The 20,955-nt window shown below is 38.4% G+C and overlaps 1 protein-coding gene and 1 long non-coding RNA gene across 3 annotated transcripts; both read right to left on the bottom strand.

Annotated features, from left to right (window-relative positions):
- Nucleotides 1-13,085: 13,085 nt before the first annotated feature.
- On the bottom strand, nt 13,086-13,773 carry LOC127565106 (uncharacterized). Of its 2 annotated transcripts, none has more exons than XR_007954505.1 (3): nt 13,676-13,773; nt 13,438-13,526; nt 13,086-13,332 (listed from the first exon to the last, which is right to left on the bottom strand). It is a non-coding gene; the product is annotated as an uncharacterized LOC127565106 (long non-coding RNA). The 2 variants fall into 2 exon arrangements; XR_007954506.1 differs by having other exon boundaries at nt 13,086-13,328.
- Nucleotides 13,774-18,707: 4,934 nt separating this feature from the next.
- Nucleotides 18,708-19,475, bottom strand: LOC117564566 (uncharacterized). Its single transcript, XM_034243399.2, has one exon. The coding sequence runs from the start codon at nt 19,353-19,355 to the stop codon at nt 18,801-18,803; it is 555 nt and encodes a 184-aa protein (XP_034099290.1). The 5' UTR covers nt 19,356-19,475; the 3' UTR covers nt 18,708-18,800.
- Nucleotides 19,476-20,955: the final 1,480 nt, after the last annotated feature.

Raw genomic sequence — 20,955 nt, 5'->3', positions numbered from 1 at the left:
CTGAAAAGTTGGCATCAAAAAAGTATTGATACTATAAAGCAAATTTTTATCCTAAACGGAATCCCTTTCAACGACTTTCGCCAAGGCGAAAGACCGATAAAAAAAACCTGCCATCAAGTTCCTTTCTAAGCGTACAACATCCATAAATCACCTCTCACCTCTTTGCTGAGCAATTTGAGCTATGAAAAAAACAACAAAATAGTTTGCTATTTGATCAGAAATATATTTTCACACTTGCCTCATATATCAAGCGGGCAATGGGGCAAAATTTGCACTACAAATGATTTCAACACCAAAAGGCCGCCAAGAGGAACAACAGCAACTAAGACAATGCTGAGTTATGGGAAACACCGAGCGCATGTTGTACAAATTTTCCAAGCCCCCACAAGCAACCACATAACAGAGCGGCCCAGTTAGACAGTTAAACGCCAACGGACGACGCAGAATCAGAACAGAAACAAAAACAAAAGCGAAAAATACGAAAAACAGCGCAAATCTTCAAAACTCCTCTAGACTCTGGCATAAATCTCCTGACGCCTTTCTTTCGGGGGCGAAACGCTTTGGCTTAAAGTTTTTTTTTTTCGGTTTTTGCTGCATAATTTCCGGACCCCAGAAAAGCAAAAAAAAAAAAAAAAAAAACGAGCAAAAATAAGAGGCCAAATGGATTACAATAATAATTTTTCATATGCAGATTTTGCTACAGAAACTCACTCTGCAGTGCAACAAGTTGCCAAAGCCATGAATAATATTTCATTTCGTTGAGCATTCGGGAATTCTCTGTCTAGCCTACGCCTGAGCTTTGAGTAGTTACTTTGATGAATTATGAGATATCCTGTAAAAAGAGCAAGTGTAAGGTTTGCAAATTAGGAAATGCAAAACATGAATAGAACTTAAAATCAATATAAATTCCTAATTAAATCCATTGAAGAACTGCAATTCAAAATGTTCAACTGGAAAATATAACTTTGTAAATGGAATTTGAGGATTAAAATATTTCAAAAGTAGTATTTCATATATTTATATAAATCGTTAGCATTGTGAAGATATTATATGTATATATTTTATTCTTAAAAATTCCCATTTAAACATTTTAAAGAATTAAAAATGTTTAGCTGGAAATTATAAATTTTTAAATGGAATTTGAGATTTAAAATATTTGAAAAGTTGCTTTTAATATATTTATAAAACTCGTTAGTTTTGTGAAAATCTTTTACATAATTTATTCATGAATATACTTACTTTAACTTTTTAAATAATATGTAAAATATGCCTTACAAAATAGGCGATCTTCATTCCTGAATATATGAAAAATTGATTTATTATTAAAGATACTTGATGTAATATAAGAATATGTTTGAAATATTTAATAGATTCTTAAACATATTTAAAAAAATTATCAAGTATTTTTAAATATCTATTCAATTAAAAATTGATTTACTATTAAAAAAAAAACTTGTTTTAATATAAGATTATCAAGTATTTTTAATAATAAATCAATTTTAACAACTTTCAAAAGCACACTAATTTGATCTACTTATATAAATCTTATAGTATATCAAGGATTTTTAATAATAAATTAATATTTTAAAGATTTTAAAGGCAAACTAATTGTAATATCTCTTTCTTTTCTCTTAAAATTGTCAAGACTTATCCTCAATTCCAAATTTATTGAGACCCTTTTATGTCAATACATAAAATAATTCTTTTTACAAACCTTGTTGCATTTGCCCTCCCTTTATGGCCCTGCCTATGATTACAGGGTATGCAAAGGGTAGTCGAGTGGGCTGCTTCTATTTGATGCGCACTTCTGAAGCAACTCAGCGACGCCAATATGTTGCAACAAATTTGCATTCGACTGCGACTTGAACTTCCACTCCACTCCAGGCAAACAACCTCCACTTCCACTTCCACAGCTCCAACTTCAGCTTCATCTCCATCTCCATCCATGGAGCTCTACATCCACCTCCACTTTGAGCATGGACTGTGTGTATCATTGGCCATGCAAACGTTATCAACTTGAGGCTGCAAAGAATTATTATGCTCTCTGCTAAATATAATAAAAACAAACCGGGCATAGTTTGCGTTTAGACTTGGGTGTAGAGAAGCTGCAACTTTGCGGTTGGCCACAGGCCAACTACAACTTCGACTCCAACATCGACATCGACTTCGACTCGACTTCCACTTGATGGACTTTAGTCAAAGTCAAGTTGGAGTTCAAGTTCTGGCCCCGACAGTTTCTGCATAATGCAACGTCAACGACGATGTTCAACTACGTTTCGACGATCGTCGTCCGTCGTTGATCGTTGCTGTGGCAGTCTCAGGCTCCTCATCATCATATTGCCAATAACGCATGGATTTGTGCAATAGATTTATTGAATTATTGCTTTGACCGTGGCAGGTACATGGCTCCACTCGAAGTCCAAGTCCGTCTGGTTGCAAGCCTCATCATATGGAAAAATGCTTTTGAGTGGGTGATAAATTTAAAGCGAAGCGATCCACGACGATCCAAGCCACACATAGTCATTATACCAAGCGGCCATAAAAGAAAGCTGCTGAAGTGCCTTTGAGTTTTCAACTTAGAGACTGACTCTGACTTCGTCCAGCGTTCCGACTACTTCATGATAAGTCCAATTAAATTTTTGCCATTGCCGAAATGAAATAGAGAGGCGGCCCACAGAAATTAGTACAACGAATATTCAATGCACTCGACATATCTGTCAGCTGCAGAATAACTGCCGAACAATAAAATGATCGCCTTTGGTTTTCGTTTTGTTTTTGTTTTTAACTTGGCCTAAACGCTGACCAATTGGCTTGGCTTTGGGGCCGGGCCATCATTGGCAAATAATCAAGCCATAAATCTCACTTGGCAATGAGCGATTTACGTTTTCAGCCAGTTTTTCGACATATTTTTGAAAGTAAAACCTAGAAGATAGAAAAAAAACACAGACCTATAAAAAAATCCAAAATAAATATTCTGCAATTATTTGGCAATTTGTGCCCCAGAAATTTCTATGATTAATTGCCTCACAGTCACAGAGTCCAAAATTGTGCCCTCCTTATCGCCACACATTCTCCTCTAGCGATTTCAAGCTGATATTCAAATCTCAAAGACAACGTCAACCTGCTGCGCATCGAGATAGAGATCGAGAGATTCTCGCACCGTTAAGTGCACTCCAGCTTCCAATACTCCCGTCTTCCAATCTGAATGTACAGTGGAACAAATCTTGGTTTGTGAAAAAAAAAGTTAAAGTTTAATAACATATTATTTCGGATTCAATGAAAATCAAATTGAAAAACAAGTAACAAAAAGCTTAAAATTAGAGTCCCTAAAAATTTATATTTTCTGGGAAGAATCCTTGAAAATATACATTCTATTACGGAATTATTCTTTTTGAAGCCTATTATTTGCTTTTTGAACAAAATCAAATTTAAAAAATGAATAACTTTAAATTTTTGTGTCAAAAATCAATAAATTATCGCAAATTTCAAATATGTAGTACTAAAAAAAAAATTTCTAAAATTTGTACATTCACAAAAAATTTGGCCTTTTCTGGGAAGTATCCTGGAAAAGATGAATTTGTACATTGAATGTTTATTTTCTACGCCTTTCAAACTTCTACTTATTTTCTTTTTAAACAAAATCTAATTTTGAAAATTAATGAATTTCACATTTGTGTGTCAAAGTTTCTATACTAAAGGTGAAGGGTTAATGTGGATTGTAAATTTGTAAAAATATATACAATATAATATTCTTCACATTATTAGTTGAAGTTATTAGACAACATAATATAATAACCTCTTTTTGAAACTTTTTAAATTTAACCATAAATTTACCCAAACTGACTTTAAGAATGTAAGAATTTAAATTCTTAAATTTACATATAGGTATATACCATATGATGTGCTCCACTGTAGTATGTGGATCGCTTGGGGCGCTCGGGGGTCTCAAGTGCGGTGTTACGGTGTCTGCCCTGCAATTGCTTTGATTTCTCCAGCACAATTACAAACGCTGACAGTAGCTGGCCGATCTTCAACTTCATTAGAGAGATTTCGATATTGTTTGAATGCCACTGTTCACAAAAAAAAAGAGTAGAGTAATACACACACACACATACACATACCGTTGTAGCAGGCTGGCACTTCACTTTCCAACTATGACATGGCAATAATAATTGCGTTGGCCAGTGGCAATGCGCGGGGTGGGGCGGGGGGCTGTTCAACGGAAAACAGGCGCTCGCAGGCTGCGCTGCTCCGATGCTCTGCTGCGACCGCGTTTCGCAGTAGCACCAAAAACACAACAACAAAAGTAACGAATATCAGTTGTTTATGGAGTGAGAATGTGGAGCACGTTGTGAGTCATTTTGTGACTGATCCAGTTGTCTCAATTAGCTGTAGCGGTGTCGCCACTTTACAACTCATTAATTCTCTTCTTCTTCTTTGTCTTTGCAGAGCCTCAATTGGCAAGCCAGCAGTATTGCGAATTCAGCGCATTCTTCACCAAAATGCGCTAAAAATGCCCAAAAATAAATCGAAGCTTCGCATGGTATACTACTAATTGCATTGCAATTAGGGAACAATACAAACATTACAAGAGTCTTTAGTGTTTCCATAAACTAAGCATAAATGTGCAAAATTAAATTGTACATAGATAATTAATAAATTGCTTTAACTTCATAGTTACTTAATCGATTAAAATATGCTCGACTTTAATTGATATGTATCGATTATCGATAACCACTAAAACACAACAGGGCCACCAATTAATCGTTGCCGCCATTAATTTGCAAATTCGCGCGAGTGTCTAACAACTTTTTTCGTAACTTCATTAAATAAAATTGTAGTCTGCATTTAAGAGCTGTGATTAACATAATGTGGATTTATTTTAAACATGCCTGAGTGCTAATCATGTGTTTCAAAACTAGCATGTGAGTGGATATGAAAATATGCTAGTGAAAAAGCACAGCCATAAAAGGGCTAATAAAATAAATAATTAAATTAAAAACCCATACAATGCAGTAGTTTACTTTGTGCAAACTAAGTTAATAAAAATAGTGAAAAGTAAAAAACTGCAACGAAAAGTTCTATGCGATTTTACCCAAAGCAAGCTGCCCTGTGGAGTCTCAACTCTGTTAAATATTTTGCAATCGGACTTTGCCCTCATCGTGTGATCCTAGCGAGTGCATGTGAAAAAGAGACAACTGCATGCTGAGATGTCAACAAGTGTTAGTGAGAAGTGCTCGGCATCGTAGAGCAAAGCAGACTTAAGGGTGAAGATTCACAATTTAACTGCGCAATAAACTGCATGCACTCAACAAGTGCCAAACTATAAGTGGAGGATTAAGTTTGGCCACCGCAATGAAAATTCGTGAATAATTAATTAGTCTTACGCGGACTATTAAATCGGATAATAAAACTCTTGCAAGTGTGCTTATTTTTTTATGTGTTCAACAAGTGCGTGTATGAAGGTTAAATCCTTGCTTTTCGCAAAAAGCCTAATAAAGTGTGTGAAAAATAAATTTGTGTAAGTGAAAAAGTGTGAGTGAAATAGCATGTGCAAAAGTATGCAATGCTGGCTGTGCTCTTCAGATCAACCGCGACTGAAGATTAGGCAATCATTCACCAAGTGTCAATATGTGCGTGTGCAAGCAAAGCAAATTAAGGAATATTTTTTTTCAAGTGCTTAAGTGAGTGAGTGTTTAAAGTAGAAAAGTGTTAGTGAAAAGTGTAAGTGAAATGTAATCCTCATGCAAAATAGTGCATTTAGTAAGCATAAAAAAGCCTATCCAAAAGAAGGCAAAGAAGAAAGAAAAAATGCTATGACTTTTGCCTTCTTCTTTGCCTCCTTTTTGCTTTGCTTGCTCAAAAAGCTACTGCTCAATTTTTTTTGTGTGTATGTGTAAAAGTGAAGAAGTGTTAGTGTAAAAGTGCAAGTTACACACATGTGTATGTATGTATATGTATCTCATCGCCGCCAGAAAATTCTCTGCGCAATAAAGGAATATTTTTTTTCAAGTGCCTAAAAGTGTTAGTGAAATGTGAAAAAGTGCAATGCGTAATTAAAGTGTAAGTGAAAAAGCCTATGCAAGAAAAAGGCAATGAAGGCAGCAAAAGTGCGGGAGCCATAGAGCTTAAAAAGCTGCTCATGTTTTTTTTATGTGCGTGAGTGAAAAGTGGAGAAGTGTTAGTGCAAGTGTTAGTGCAAGTGTGAGTGTGAGTGAAAAAACAACACAAAGCAGCAGCAGCATCATTGCAGTTTGGAGCAGCTTGCAGTAATTTGGAAGTTACGTCCGGCGGCAGTCAAAACAGTTTTGCAAGGTAAGTGAACATTTATTGCTATGCATTAAAATGCAGTTATTCATTGACAAAGTGAAACTATTTATGCTGGGGTCAAGTTGACAGGTACAAATGACTCCCCGTAGCCCCTCTCGTTCGTTCCATCCAACGATAATGTTGTGAAGCGAGCGTCACGCTTGATTCGTGCACTGTTATGATATTTTAATAAGATCTGGCAGCGCCGTAAAGAAAGGTTGCCACCATTCGTTTGGTTATTGGCAGTTTAACTGCGCAAATATGCAAGGGGGCACAGTGACTACAGTTAGTTTACCATACACGACTAGACTATATATAATAATAGTTGTTTGCCACAGATACACAACAACAGCAACAACAATCGAGTGAGATATTTAGATTAACAGGTTGTTTTCATTACAATTCGTGCTTTTTAACAAGCAAAACGTGCACTTTCTCCGCACGCAGAGCCAATAATTTCAGTCTATTGGTTCACCAGCAGCGGCAGCAGCCTCCTCTGTGTGCCTCGCTGTGACTCCCCAAAACTTGCAACAACGAGAGACTCCTTGGCGTGGAACAATAGGAGGCAACATTGTCAGCATTGCCAGGCATCGCATCGACATTAACATTGACTTTACACGACTTTGGAGCGATCGTCGCGTTTGCTTCGTAGCTTCATATTTTTATTGTTGTTTCGCATTACAAAGAATGTTTGTTTTGTTTTTGTTGTTGTTGTTGTTTTTTTTTTGTCTTTCCACTTTATTTTAAGTTGCCTCTCTGATCGGATCGTGCCTGCGTCCTTAAACTTTTGTTTCGTAGCTGGAATAACGCATTTTTTCATAAGCTCAGACTTTGGCTAAGAGGGTTACTTGAATTTATTGGGCAGCTGGTCGAGATAGTTTTTATAATTTACTTAATTTTTGCAATATATGAATTAGTCTATGGAGTATTAATCTTAACTTCCATTCATTGTTTCTTCTTTGCGACTTTTTTCATAAGGTAATTGGCTTAAATTGTGAATTATATCAATAAATTTGTACTTTTTCCTTTTCTCATTACTAAGAGGGAATTAAAGCTTCGTTGTTGGCCGAAAAGATTCATTTTTAGGCCGTGCTTCTTGGCTGTTTATGCAAATATTGCCGGCGTTGGGTCACGTTTATGGGTTGTACGTTGTAAAGTGTCAATTTCTCAGATGCAATCCACTCACACACTAACACACTCACACACACACTTATAAAGCATTCTGTGTAGGAATGCAGAACGTGCAGCTTATGTCATAATCGTTGAGAATCCTTGCCGCGCTCAGTTGGGTGTTAATATTGCGTCCTCGATGCGGTTTTTTTTCCCACCATGTTTATGACCATTTGTTTATGGACCTTTTTGGCTACTGTGCACTTGCCACTGAAGCTGACTCCCTTGACTCTTCACCCTCTTCCTGCTTCCTCCTCAACTGAGTAGAACAATGGATAGTTTGCATGTAATCGCAGCTTCTTGCACCTATGAGATTTCTGGCTGCGATGTGTACAGGACATGCAGAAAAATACAAAAAAACAACAACACAAACTGTCTGCTCATGTTGCAAACAAACAGCCAGCAACAAGGGGCAGCAACATCTACAACAACAACTACAACATTCAACAGCAATCACGAATGTTGCGGCAAACGAGCGAACAGAGCCGCCAATGAGGTAGCTAAATGAGCGTCGCGTCGCTGCCTGGCAAAGTTAACAAATTGCGGCTTTATTACCAACATCTCACTTAAAACTCAAGCCAAACTCTCTGGCGCTCTGATAGATGTGCCCGCCAAAAATACGAGAAGAAACAAAAAATAAAAAAAAAAAACCTCAAACGAAAGTCTCTCGGACCCATTAGGATAACTATCGCGTGAGAGCGGCGGCAAGTCGGAGGTGTGTGTGTGTGTGTGTGTGTCTTTCCTCTCCATCTCTCTTCTCCTCTGCAGGGCAACACTGTGATCCTGACTTGGCGATGCTCCCCGCTCAGCTAAGTGGGCTAAAGTAATGAGCCAACGCCGACGCTCGTCCACCTCTAGCTTTAGCTTCAGTTTTTACTTTAGTTTTAGTAGCTCTGCAACTGCAACTTCAGCTGCTCAGGCAGATTTCAAATGCTGCGATTGCCGAGCGAAGCGCATGCGCAATAAACAAACACGCCATGTTACCGTTGTGTCTGGCAACCGATTTGAGAGCACTGTGGAACGAAAGTCCTTAAAAGCTGGTTAAAAATGTTGATGATTTTTAATAAACTTAATGCGAATGATTTAAGGGTTGCTAAAGTGTGATTTAGGCAAGTTGTTGATAAATTGAAAATGTATATATTGAAAATATATTGAAAATGTATTTTAATACAAATGATTTAAGAATTGTTGAACTCTTTTATTTCTATTATTCGTATATAGATTAAAGAGTGAGTTGCGCAATATGTTGATAAGAGATACACCTAAATCTGAAGGATTATTTTTCATTAATAGAAAATGTATTTTAATACGAATGATTTAAAGATTGTTGAACTCTCTTTTTTCTATTATTCGTATATAGATTATGATGAGCCAAATCTACAGGATTATTTTTCACATATATTAGAACATTTTTAATAACTCCAATGTAAAGATTCAATATCTTTGAAACTATTTCTTGAGACTTAATTTGCTTTATCCTTTATTCGTTATTTAAAGGCTTCATTGCAACATGTTAAGATGATATGGAAACTCTTTCGTTTTTTCTATTTTCTTACTCTTTACATTGAATTTCAGCAATTGCTTTTCAGGTTTACACCTCAGTTTTATGAGATTTCTCAGGAGTACTTATAAGATTATTTTTTATATATCAGAATATGGCATCAATGATACACATATGATTGTTTAAATCTTTTGATTATAGGTAAAATCGCGCAAAAAATTAATGCAAATTCACAAATTTCTTCACTTTTAAACCCTCTTTAAATAATATAGTAAATTTATTATGAATTATTGAAAGACGTCAGAGTAATATACCATAATCACATTCAGACTTCCAGTAAAAAAACTATATAACTTTTATATTTTACTATTTCCGTATTTCCCTATATTTTAAATTATTTCTCCTCTATTGCTTAACCTTGCCTCTAAATTCAGCAATTACTTTTCAAGCTGAAAATTCGGGCTTATGCGATTCTTCGGGAGTATTTATAAGATTCTTTTTTATATATTAGAAAATTGTCAATGTACACACATGATTGATTAATAAAGGGATTTAATCGCTTAAAAATTAATGCAAATTCACAAAGCTCCTAATTTCTAATCCTTTTTTAATATATTTAGTAGATTTATTATGATTTATTGAAAGACGTCAGAGAAATATATAAAATAAACACATTCAGACTTCCAGTAAAAAAAACTATAAACTTTTCTATTTCTCTATTTCCGTATATCCTCCTGTGTTGCTTAACCTTGCCTCTAAATTCAGCAATTACTTTTCAAGTTTACAACTCGGTTTTAAGTGCTCTCCCTGGAGAGTATTGTTACCACAGTGAACTGAATATGGACTGTTAGCTTAGCCTGGACTTGGCAGCTTATTGTTTTTGTTGGCCTGGCTTTCAGTTGGTGTCAGCTGGTGGGAGTTGCGCTTGCCAGAAATGAAATAATAATTATTATTAACTATTAGCGTTGGCTGGTAGCAGATGAAGTTACTCTTGAAGACTGCCGAAGACTCTGTGGCGGCTGATGGCGATGCCAATGCGGCAATTGCCACCATTTGAAACTGAGACTAAGACTGAGTCTGGAACTTGGAAGCACTTGGAGAGCGCGCGGCTTTTGATTGTTTATGACCTTAAGTTGTCGTGCCGCAGTGAAAAGGTCATCATTAGGCTAGTTGGTTAGTTAGTTAGCTTTGCTTTGCTTTGCTTTGGTTTGTTTTGCTGGTGGAGGCGGTGGCTAATTTTGTGGAGCTCTCTGATGGTGCTTCAACTTCTGTGCGCGCAGATGTGGCGGCAATTTGCCATTTCTTTTTTGTGGTTGGATCTGCCTTTGATTTTTATGATGTTTTAATTTGTTGCACGTTGCAGTAAATTTGCTTCTCTTGACTCTTTGGCTTTAACGAGTATTCGATTATTTGATTATTTGATTATTATTGCTTTGCCAAATGGGCAACAGGTTCAATTTGGTATTGTTGCTTTGGCGTTGAACTTTGGCCAGCGAGAAAGCTGAAAAAGGGATTGTCCGAGACCCGATGTGACACAATTATGCATCAATTATAATCCCCACAACGAAAAATGGACAGTTTCCCATCACTTGTCGGCTTGTCCCATCAACGAAGCCAAAATCTGTTGTTGTCGTAATTCAAAGCGATTCTCGGCCAAAGCCGACATACTCCCATTTTTCAAAAGTCCACGAAGCTGCGCTGTTTTGGTGTTTTTTGATGTTGTACCGCAATAATAAATAAATCCCCAAAAGCTAGAAACTTCCTCCTCACAATAAACACACACTTGAGTGACCAACTGAAACACACAGAGACAAACAACAACAGCAAGAAACCAGATGAAACTATCCTATCTACAACACATGTCGCCGCCAATTAACAAAAACCCAAAACAACATTTAAAAAAATATTTACCAAACGAGAAATTCGCTGCCAGATGAACAAGAAACCAACCAACAAAAAAAAAAAACACAACTCAAAAAAAAAAAAGGATTAAAATCAAAAATTGAGAAAATGCTTTCAGGCTAATCCCAGCGACATGCGCAACGTGTCTCTCATGCGTCTCATGTTCTCCTCCAACATTTGTTATTATCTTGTTGCTGTTGTTGTTGTTGTAGCTGCTGGACACACACTTGTCGGTTGGACTCAAAGCGACATTTCCCACATCAAAAAGATTTCGTCACGCATAATATTTTTGTTGTACCAAGAGAGCATTTTTGATATCCAAGGGTTTCATTTGAAAAATTTGTTTCCAGCGACGAACAACACAAAAAAAGATTTGAAATTATTAAGTCATGCAGAAGACAATTGGATCATTTGTTTATAAGGTGTGTTTTCTGTTTTTTGTATTCGTTGCTTTGCCTGCCTTTGCCGCATGTGCAACAGGTTAAAATGAGTGACGTGTCTCGTTGTTGTTTTTATTATTATTTGGAGGTATTTGTCAACGGTACCGTTTTTTTTCAGTTTTTATTTATTTTTTACTTGACTGAAAATCAGCTTAAATATAATTAATGACTGGCATTGGCCCATTGACAAGTCCATTAAAAACAAAAGCTTTTGCGGAATCATGATTGACTCTTGGCCAAGCGATAAAGTTTGGCTAGTGAGAAAAATCTATTACGACTCCTTAAGAAACGGTTTTCTTATTATTAAGTGTTATATATTCATTAGCAAAGTTTGTTTGTAAATCACATGTGCAACGTTTACAGCCTTTTTTTTCTTTAGTTTGTGGCCCACGATTTGGATATTATGATCCTGGCCAAGTGCGCAATTTAAAAGCCTTTAACTGAGCTTTAACCCATTATGAAGCCTGCGGCAGATATCTCAGCTGTGCTGTGATCTGTGCTGTGCTGTGTTGTTGTTCTTGTTGCTCCGTTCGTTGTTATGACTAATAAAATGTTAACATGCAAAACATTCGCGCAGACAAACGAAGCAAACAAAAAAAAAAAATGTCAAAAACCAACAACACGTTTTTTGATTATGGCCCACACGTTGCTCCAACTGAGCGAGAGAGAGAGAGAGAGAGGGAGAGTGAGAAAGAGAGACAGTCTGAGAGTCAGTTCAGTTGAGTTCAGTTTCATTCCCTGCATCTGCTGGTGTTTTGCTTTTTTGGCCAAAAGATCATTGGTCAACTTGTGTAGCAGTGTTGTGATTGCGTTTTTCCTTGTTCTCCATTTGCCCCGCTCTCTCCCTCCTCCTCGTCTTCACGTCGCACCCTTAAACTGTTCGCTGTGCATGATTCATTGGCCTGAGTTACGACTGTTGTTGTGCCAATTCTTTGATTTGCGCGCAGTGCAGCTCAGCGCGTGCCTCTTATCAGTGGTCAGTGCAACGGTTTGCAACGGTTACTGACAGTTCCCCCAAAAACGAAAAAAAAAAAACAGACAAAGGGCCCCCCTTGAAAGGAATTCGAAGCTGATTCCCAATTCCCCAATTCCAGGCCAAGTCATAAACAAAGTGCTTGGCTTTCTCCTCTTATTTTTATTTTTGGATTTTCCTCAGTTGCGTCTATTCCTCCCTATCAATTAAACTCATTAAATTTATTTTTTTTTCTGTTGCATTTCGTTGGCTCTGAGCTCAATTAAAACTCATTAAATCATTTACAATATTCATAAAATAACAATAAAATCGAAAAAAAGAAAAGAGAAACGAAGGAGAGACGATAAAAACCAGCCGCCATAGAACTTGCAACGGCTTCGAAAATGTTTCAAACTCTAATGCATTTGTCATGAACCTGCCAGGCTGTGTTGTGGCCAACTACAAAGTCAGTCTTTGCAATGACCGCGACCTGCTCTCCATTGTGCACATGATGAGGCCGAAGCCGATGCTGATGCTGATGCTGAGGTTGCGACTGAGACTGAGGTTGAAACCTCGGCCCCATTGGCGGCCAGCAACTACACGCTAATGGTCAACAACTACCACAACAACAACAGTAATAATGGAAAAACTTGCAGCGCACGCTGCCAACATTATAAAGAAATTGTAATAACAATAATGGCTCAATAATTTATTGATAAAGCCTCGAAGTTGCAGTTAAAGTTGTAGGCAGAGGTCGACTAATGTGTGTCTGTGTGTGTGTTTGATTGTGTGTATGTGTGTGTGCTTCAAACGGTACTTAGCGAGTATTTTGATTTTTTGGTAACTTCATTTCATGCGAGAGTCCACAGAGAGCAGCGCGTATTGAGCCAAATCGCTAGCCCCACAGAATCGTGACTCCCACATTTTAACCCTTGACCTCACCACGAGCGAATGAAGTTAACTGGATGCCAGCTTTCCCCCCTCTCCCTCCTCTCCCTTACATCGCTCTCCCCTCTTGCATTCCAGTCGTTGTCTGAATCGTTTGTTGTACCTGCTTTCTTTGTTGCATGGTTCACCAAAAAAAAAAAACCGTCAACGGAAATACAGTTGAAAAGAGGGGTGATGAGGGGGTGAAAATCCACAATAATCATACAATTTATTACCTTTGCCTTTTTGCAAATTCTCAAACTCAAAATGACAATAAATCATGTGCGCATTTTGATTTTGGGACCCTTATGTAAGTCAACTCAAGCTGCAATGGCACGAGTCGGTGCATTGTTATGGGTTAAAGGATATCGAAAGATATCGAAATGCGGCCCGTAGAGACAGACAGAGGCAAGTGGTTGTTGAAAGTAAAGTGAACACGCGGCCAGCGGGAGAAATGCAAAAAAATAAACTTACTTTTATATTGCAGTAATGTTTTCATTATTTTAGATTATTTGTTTGAGCTGTGCATAAAAATATAGTATTATTATCGGGTACCCATAAAATTAACTATAGTCTTAATGATTCCTGAAAATTTGGTTGCGATCAGATAAATGTGTAGCTAAATTGTAGAAGGTTCTTAAAAAATACTTTTGCATTGGCAAAAACACCTACTTAGTTGAATTTTTTGACAATTTCGTATATTTTGCACTCTATGGTATATTTTGAATGTAGTAATATATCAATATACTAAATGTAGTACTTTGGTATAGCATATTTTGAATGTAGTATTATATTTTGCACTCTGGTATATTTTGAACGCATTACTATATCAATATACTAAACGAGGTATATTGGTATATAATACTTTGAATGCAGTAGCATACCCATATACCAAATGCAGCATTTGGTATATTCTTAGTATCTTTGCGGTATATTAAGTTGGTATATTTTGAGAAAAATACGGCAGTATTAATAATATGTAATAACGTAATACGTAATAATACGTTATTGTTTTGCTTTTATTTCACAGTCAAGAACACGCGAATGTAGCTTTCTTAACTTGTTGGTAGCTGTGGTTGTGCAGTTGGTTGGCAGGATGAGTTTAAAAATTATATCGGCTCTCTTTTCCCAAAGTTTCAGCTAAGTTTCAACATTTTCTCTTCAATGCTCATATACAGATTATAGCTGAATTTAAACAAAATTGATTGAAATATAAATAGGTAATTATGATTATTATCCATATTTATTGTCATTTTTGTGTGAAACCCGAAAATGTTTCAACACCCGTAGAAGACACGTCTTCATTGTTTTTTCGCTCAACACTTTACGCATTCCATGCGAAAATTCAAAAGCATTTCTTCGGCTACTTCAAACGCAGTGCTTGCAGCGCTTCCTGCTGTCGATGTCGTCAGAGATGGTGGCCAACGTCAAGGTGTAAATGAAAATCATATTTACGCACCTTGGCTAACCAAGCAAGCAACACGAAGCCAGCAAGGAGGCAAACCCACTTGCCGCAGGTTATCAGCGAGAGAGAAACATGAGCAGCAACAACAACAATTATTTTTGTTGAACCTCGTCACGGATGCCGCTGAATATTTTTGTTTTTTTTTGGTACCACATTTGGCATGTTCTAATTTACAAGCGAGAGCGACGAATATTGAAAAAAAAAAAACACAAAAAAATGAAATAAAACTGAAAGGAACCAAGCAACATCAGCGCAGCGCCAAATGTAAGCCAATCACGTCAAGGGGGTCGACGGAGGGAGGGGGTTGGAGTTGAGGGCGCGTTACGTGCTTGTAAATTCAAATTCGTTGTTGTTGTTGTTGGTTTTTGGGTCTCTCTCTTGGGGAGTTTTATTCGACAGTCTTTTGGTCAGTTTTGCTTGTTTTCGTGGTTCATTGAGCCGCGTTCCGTGCATAAATTAATGAAATATGAAATGGAGCTTGTTCTCAAAGAGAGAGAGGGGGATGTGAGAGGAGTGGCCAAGGGAAACAGGAGACCGCACACAGTGTCCAACATGGTATGGTTTATTAATTCAATTTGTGCCTAAATTAACGTGTAAGTGCTTAAATATTGAGTTACCTCCGCGTCCTTCTTTTTGCTCCTTTTTTGTCGTCTTCTTTTGCGTGTGCCAATGCCATTGATAGGAAAATATCACAAAGATTTATACTTTGAAAAGATATTAATAAAAAGGTAGAGAATAGAGAAGAACTTTACATAGTTTGTATGCAAACACTTTTGGTATTTTCCGTCTGTAATATCAATCAAACATTGGCAGGTCGCCTGTTAAGCCACCGGCTGGCGACATTGTGGATTCCACCTTATCATTGCAACACGCATGGGGCGCTATCATTGGGGCACATCTGGCGTTGAAATTCCAATTCCAATTCCAATTCACTCACTAAGCCCCCTGCTAAACGCCCCCATAAGCTTTGACTAATTGGCGAGGAAATCGATGGTCGTCGTCGTCGTCGTTGTTGTCGATAAAAAAGCCTCTCGACTTTAATTTATGGCGCCTCAGCAAAATGTGAAACTCTGATTCGCATTGATTTTGATTTCGGTCATGCAGCAGCCAACAAATTTTTGTACAAAATGTAACTATTCTCTAAATATTATTAATCGACCACTTTACGCATTCTGAATGTGCAACTCATGCCACACTCTGTGTGTGTGTTGCAACGTTTGCCTTGCCTGCTTGTAATGTAGTTGTCTCTCGCTTTAGTTTAGTGTCTTAGTCTGCTTTTTTTTTTGTGTTTTTGGCGATTGGAAATCGAAAGAACAACAAGCATTTTGTCTAGACATGCCATGTTCAATTTGGCCTTAAACTGTGAGACTGATTTTGGGGTCTTCATAAGCGAAACAGAAACCGAAACGAGTCAGTCTACATTGCATAAGACAATCATTAATATTGTAAATACACATTTGTTGACAGTGTGGAGTGTGAGTGTAAATTATCTAATTAAATAAATTGATGGTTTTTAATTTGAGTATGCCATTAGTTGATATCGCTCAAGAGTCACGAATTAATCCATTAGCGCCATGTTAACGATTGTCGATCGAATCTGGAATCGAGGCAACCTGGCAACCCTGACATCTGCCAAGCCCACCCAAAAAACACAGAATCGAATCTAAGGCGACACTCACTTAGCATTTGATTCATGGACCTACCGTAACAACCAACCTACAAAAGCAGTGCTGGCCAATCAGCAAATCATTAACAACTAATTAAATTATATAAAGCAGTCATTAATTAAACGCCAAAAAGGCGCAGAACGAAAACTAACTTCGGTTCTATGCCACAGAGTCTTGAAGTCTCTCGTTGAATTGCCTTTCACTTTGGTTTGGCAACGAAACGGAACAAAACTGCATAGTAATGACAAGAACTTTGCGCTAAACTTTTGCACTTTGACATCGCGGTTGGCCCCACCAGGTGCACCGCAGTGAACACCGCACTGCACCCACAATTGGCACGCTTTATGCGGCGGCAGTTGTAAATATTTAATAACTACATTAATAACAGCAGCAATGACAACAACGACAACGACAACAACACCAACTGAGAGCAACAATCATAATAACACGCGCTGTGTTTTTGCGATTGCAATTTGCCAAGCAATAAAAACTACCGTTTGAGCCACGTTTTGGCCACGTTTTGGCCTGCCAATGGTATGAATTGAATGAATGTCATTAATTTGACAACAGCAACCGTTAAATCAGCAATTCAATCACCTCCAACCACAACAACAACAATCGCTCCGGTGACAAAAGAAACGGTTCTCGATTCTCAGTTCAGTTTAGTTTTTATTTTTTTGTTGTTTTTGGTGCCTTTTGTTTCTGTGAGTGTGTGTGTGTCTGGCGGCGTGAGTCTTAAATTACCAACCTTGCCACAATTTTCAATGCGCATTCGCATTCGAATTTGTTTGCAGTAATTGGCCAGCAAAACAGGGAACTCTGACGACTGTCGCTGCAGTTAGCTGCAGCTTGAAGTTTCAGTTACTGCTGCTGCTGCTTACCGCACCCATCAGCAACAGTTGCTGCTGCTGCTGCACCACCCAAGCATTCATCGTTCGCCTTTTGCCTTTCAACTTCTGTTACAGGTGTCTCTCTCTCTTCAGTCGGTCGATCGTCTGAGCCAACATTGCTACCCAAGTTGTGCTGGCTGCCGTGTCAATGACAGTTCAATGTGCTCGCGATTTGTTGCTGGGGATGTTGTTGCTGTTGTTGTTACTTTGGCTGCTTGCTGGCAACAGTTGTCGCACATGCAAATCGTGACTGTTGGCCAACCGACGTCCATCACAAGTTGCCAAACAAACTTGCCAGTCAGTCAGTCAGTCAGTCAGTCAGTCAAGTCAGACGAAAGGCAGCTCAGTTGGTCTTATGCCACGTATACACGATGTTCTAAATGGTGATCAAAGTTTTTAACTAATAATGATCCAAGTATTTCAATGATATCCTAAGATTTATTCACATTATCTTACTTGATAACTTCACTTTCACTTTATTCAGTTTTGTGAATTATTGCAACACGTATACGCCGTGTAAACACAATTCAGACTCTTTCAGTTACTAAGAGGTGCTCAGTTAGTGGCTGGCTTTGTAATTTTTCTTACGTCTTTTTGGTAGTTGAAATGCGAGTGATTTGCTTAAGACATTTTGATTGATTATTTTTCATGCGGTGCGGTGCATGCGCCAAAAAAACGCGACGACAAAACTGCGAAAAGCACTTCCCTCCGCCTCCTCCTCCTAACACGCCTTGACGTTGCGTTCTCCTTTAAATCGCCTCGCCATGCTTCCTCAAGTTTTAGCCTGTCAAAATCGCGCTGTGGCCACCAAAGCAGGCGTTAAACAACTTTGGTGTTTTTTTTTTTTTGGCCAAGTCATGCGCACAAAAGTCGCTCGCTTTTATTAATTATTTTGACCCAGAAATTGTTGTTCGATTTGTGTGTTAAGTATGATTATATATGTATGCATATGTATATGTATCGGAATTGAGTTTGAGAGGCAGCAACGGAACGGAATCTCTGACGATCCAAGTGCGGATCTGTTCAGGGGATCGGCGCGCGTTTGTTGTCAGTTAAATTTACCACCTGTGATGAATAACGTTACATTTTGTTGATTTGTTGTTTTTCATTGTTGTTGTTGATGTGGTTGTTGTTGTTGCTGTTATCGTGATTTATCGTATTTATAAAGTACCAGCGGAATCTGGCATCAGAATCATTTGGCTACATTACGACTTTTGCCTTTGCGCCATGCCCACATAAAGTTGATTACTCAGGTGTCTGAGTGCGTGTTTCCTCTCCATCTCTCGCTCCCCCTCTCTTTCTGTGTTTGTGTATGGGGGCCATGTACCGTTAATTAATTTGCAAGTTGTGTTTTTTTTTCTGGTATAGTTTGAATTTGTTTACTAATGCACTACATAAAGAGTTTATTTCTGTGTGGCTGCAGGATAAACATAACATATTGGATTACAAATTTTAATTTGAAGGCATTTCGATCATTATCCATCAAGTGTTATACATTGTCAATTTAGTTGTGCGTTAATCAAGGTAAAATCAAGTATTGAACAAACACAAAATTGTCGTAATGAAGTCATCATCTCTTAAATTTTTGGCTTCTCGCCTAGCTTCAGCTTTGAGAACTGGGGACGAGATCGAGTTTGTGCTCTTGATGTGGGATTGCTTGGCACAATTGTTGCCCGGGATGAGGGCGGAGCTCGTGGCAAGTTTGGTGAAGCTGTTGCCGATGGCCTTGCGTCCATTTGTCGTCGCTTGATGGCGACTTTTTGGCGATTTGTCGCCAGCTGTAGAGGAAAGTCTTTTGTCTCCTGTGTCTGCTCCGCAGTTGCGGGCATAATTGCTGGTTGTTCACGACGCATGCAAGGCGAAGGTGCCGCTGGATTGATGCCATGCGAACTGATGCTGCGCCTTAAAGCTTCGAGCTGCTGTTGAGCCTCCAAATTGGTCTCACGCATCAGCGTTGTAATCCTGTCGCGATCACTTTGCTCCTGTGCCAATTGATCCCGTTGCTGCTCGCGAATCTGTTCGAACTCCTGCCAAAAGGATTGGCTAATGCGACGCGTATTGCGATTGAGTTCACGCCGCAGAGCTTGCACCATTTGTGGATCGCGGGGCAACTTGTCAATGCTCTTTGACATGGTTGAAATTTTGATGCAGCTCGCGATGCGTCAGAAAGGAATCTGAATCTCAGTATTAATATTGTGTGTGTGTGTGTGTCATATGCCACACATATGATGTCCGCATGACGTTTCAGACTGTGGGCAGTTGATCGATGTGAGTTTTCTAATTGCTCCGCCGCCAACTTTCTTCTTAATTGTGGCGAGAAAAATGAGGCCCGTATCGAAATGGCATGAAAAGCACAACAACACACACATGTCAGTCTGCAAAGAGAGGAGAGACGAGAGAAATTGTTTGTATTGAAGAATATATTTGTTCTGTTGTGTCTGTCCGTTGGTGTGTTCAGTCAATCAATCATGCGATAGAAGCTTGAAATCTCTGGCCCAATTGGGCTTTTGGGCCAAAACAATGGAGCCAAAACGATTGTCTTTGATATAATCGAAGCAACCTCCACTTCACTCCACTGCAGTCGAGTTGAGTCGACTCCAGTCGAGTCCATTTAGCCGAAATGAAAACAAAATTGCCAACAGCGCCGCCTCCTTTTTGTTTTTTTCTGTTTGTTTGTGTGTTTCCTGGGCCAAGAAGCGACCCCCGCTGTGCACTTGTCGAAGCCAAAAGTTCAACGATTGCCTCCGACTGTTTTAAATGCGGCTACCTAACCAAAGCAGGCACAAGCCGAATCCCCAATCCCCAATCCGTTGCCGTTGCCGTATATCCACAATTTATCCTTTATGGCTTTTGTTTCTGCAGAAGTGAAAACAAAAGATTGTCATCGACGAGCGAACGAGCGGAGCGGAGTCTGAGTCTTTGGCTGTTGCCTTACTTCTGACTACTTTTGCATAAGATCACCAGCTCCTTGATAGTGTGCAAACATATATACATAAACAAACTACAAGCTACATAATAAGCGGGATATATATGGTATATTCCTATATTTATATATCTGTGATATGACTATTTATATATCTGTGATATGACTGATCACCCTAATTGGGTGAAAGTGCTTAGAAAGTGTGACAGTAGTGTGAGTAGTGTGGTCCAAAAAGCACAGCAAAGCAAAGCTCTCTCATCATTACGATACCCCCTGTCAAATCAATATCGATGGCCTTTACCTATACCTGTAGCTATATATATAACATACATCACCCGCATATATAGGCATCCTCAGCAATCAGCCAGCTAGCAAAACGACGACTTGACTACACACAACAATGGTCCATCTCTTCACCTCTTGGTCTTACTTGGTTCATACGTTTGTCCATCTGTGTGAGAGATATTCCCAGGCCAGGCAAGAAAACTAGAACTCAAAATCATACATCACAAGCAATTACCGGCTAAAATGCGGCAGAGTGAGCTTCAACAACAACGACTAACCTTGGCCGCTAGTGAGGAAAAGAGAAAAAGGCAGCAACAACACCGGCGCAAACAAACACAAGCAAACAAGAAAAAAAATAATAAAAATATATAAGAGTGGGCTGTTGTTATTATTGTTGCTGTTAATACACTTTGAACATTGCCAGGCATATCGATTGGAATGTATTGAAGAATTCTAAAGGGTATTTGATAAAGTTGAAAGTCTTTTAATTTTCTTTAGCGAGACTTTCTTCATACTCAACTAAA

This window comes from Drosophila albomicans, chromosome 2L, assembly GCF_009650485.2.
Source record: "Drosophila albomicans strain 15112-1751.03 chromosome 2L, ASM965048v2, whole genome shotgun sequence".
Classification (NCBI taxonomy): Eukaryota; Metazoa; Arthropoda; class Insecta; order Diptera; family Drosophilidae; genus Drosophila; species Drosophila albomicans.
The sequence above is the reverse complement of the archived record's forward strand: the minus strand, read 5'-3'. Positions and strand labels throughout refer to the sequence as shown.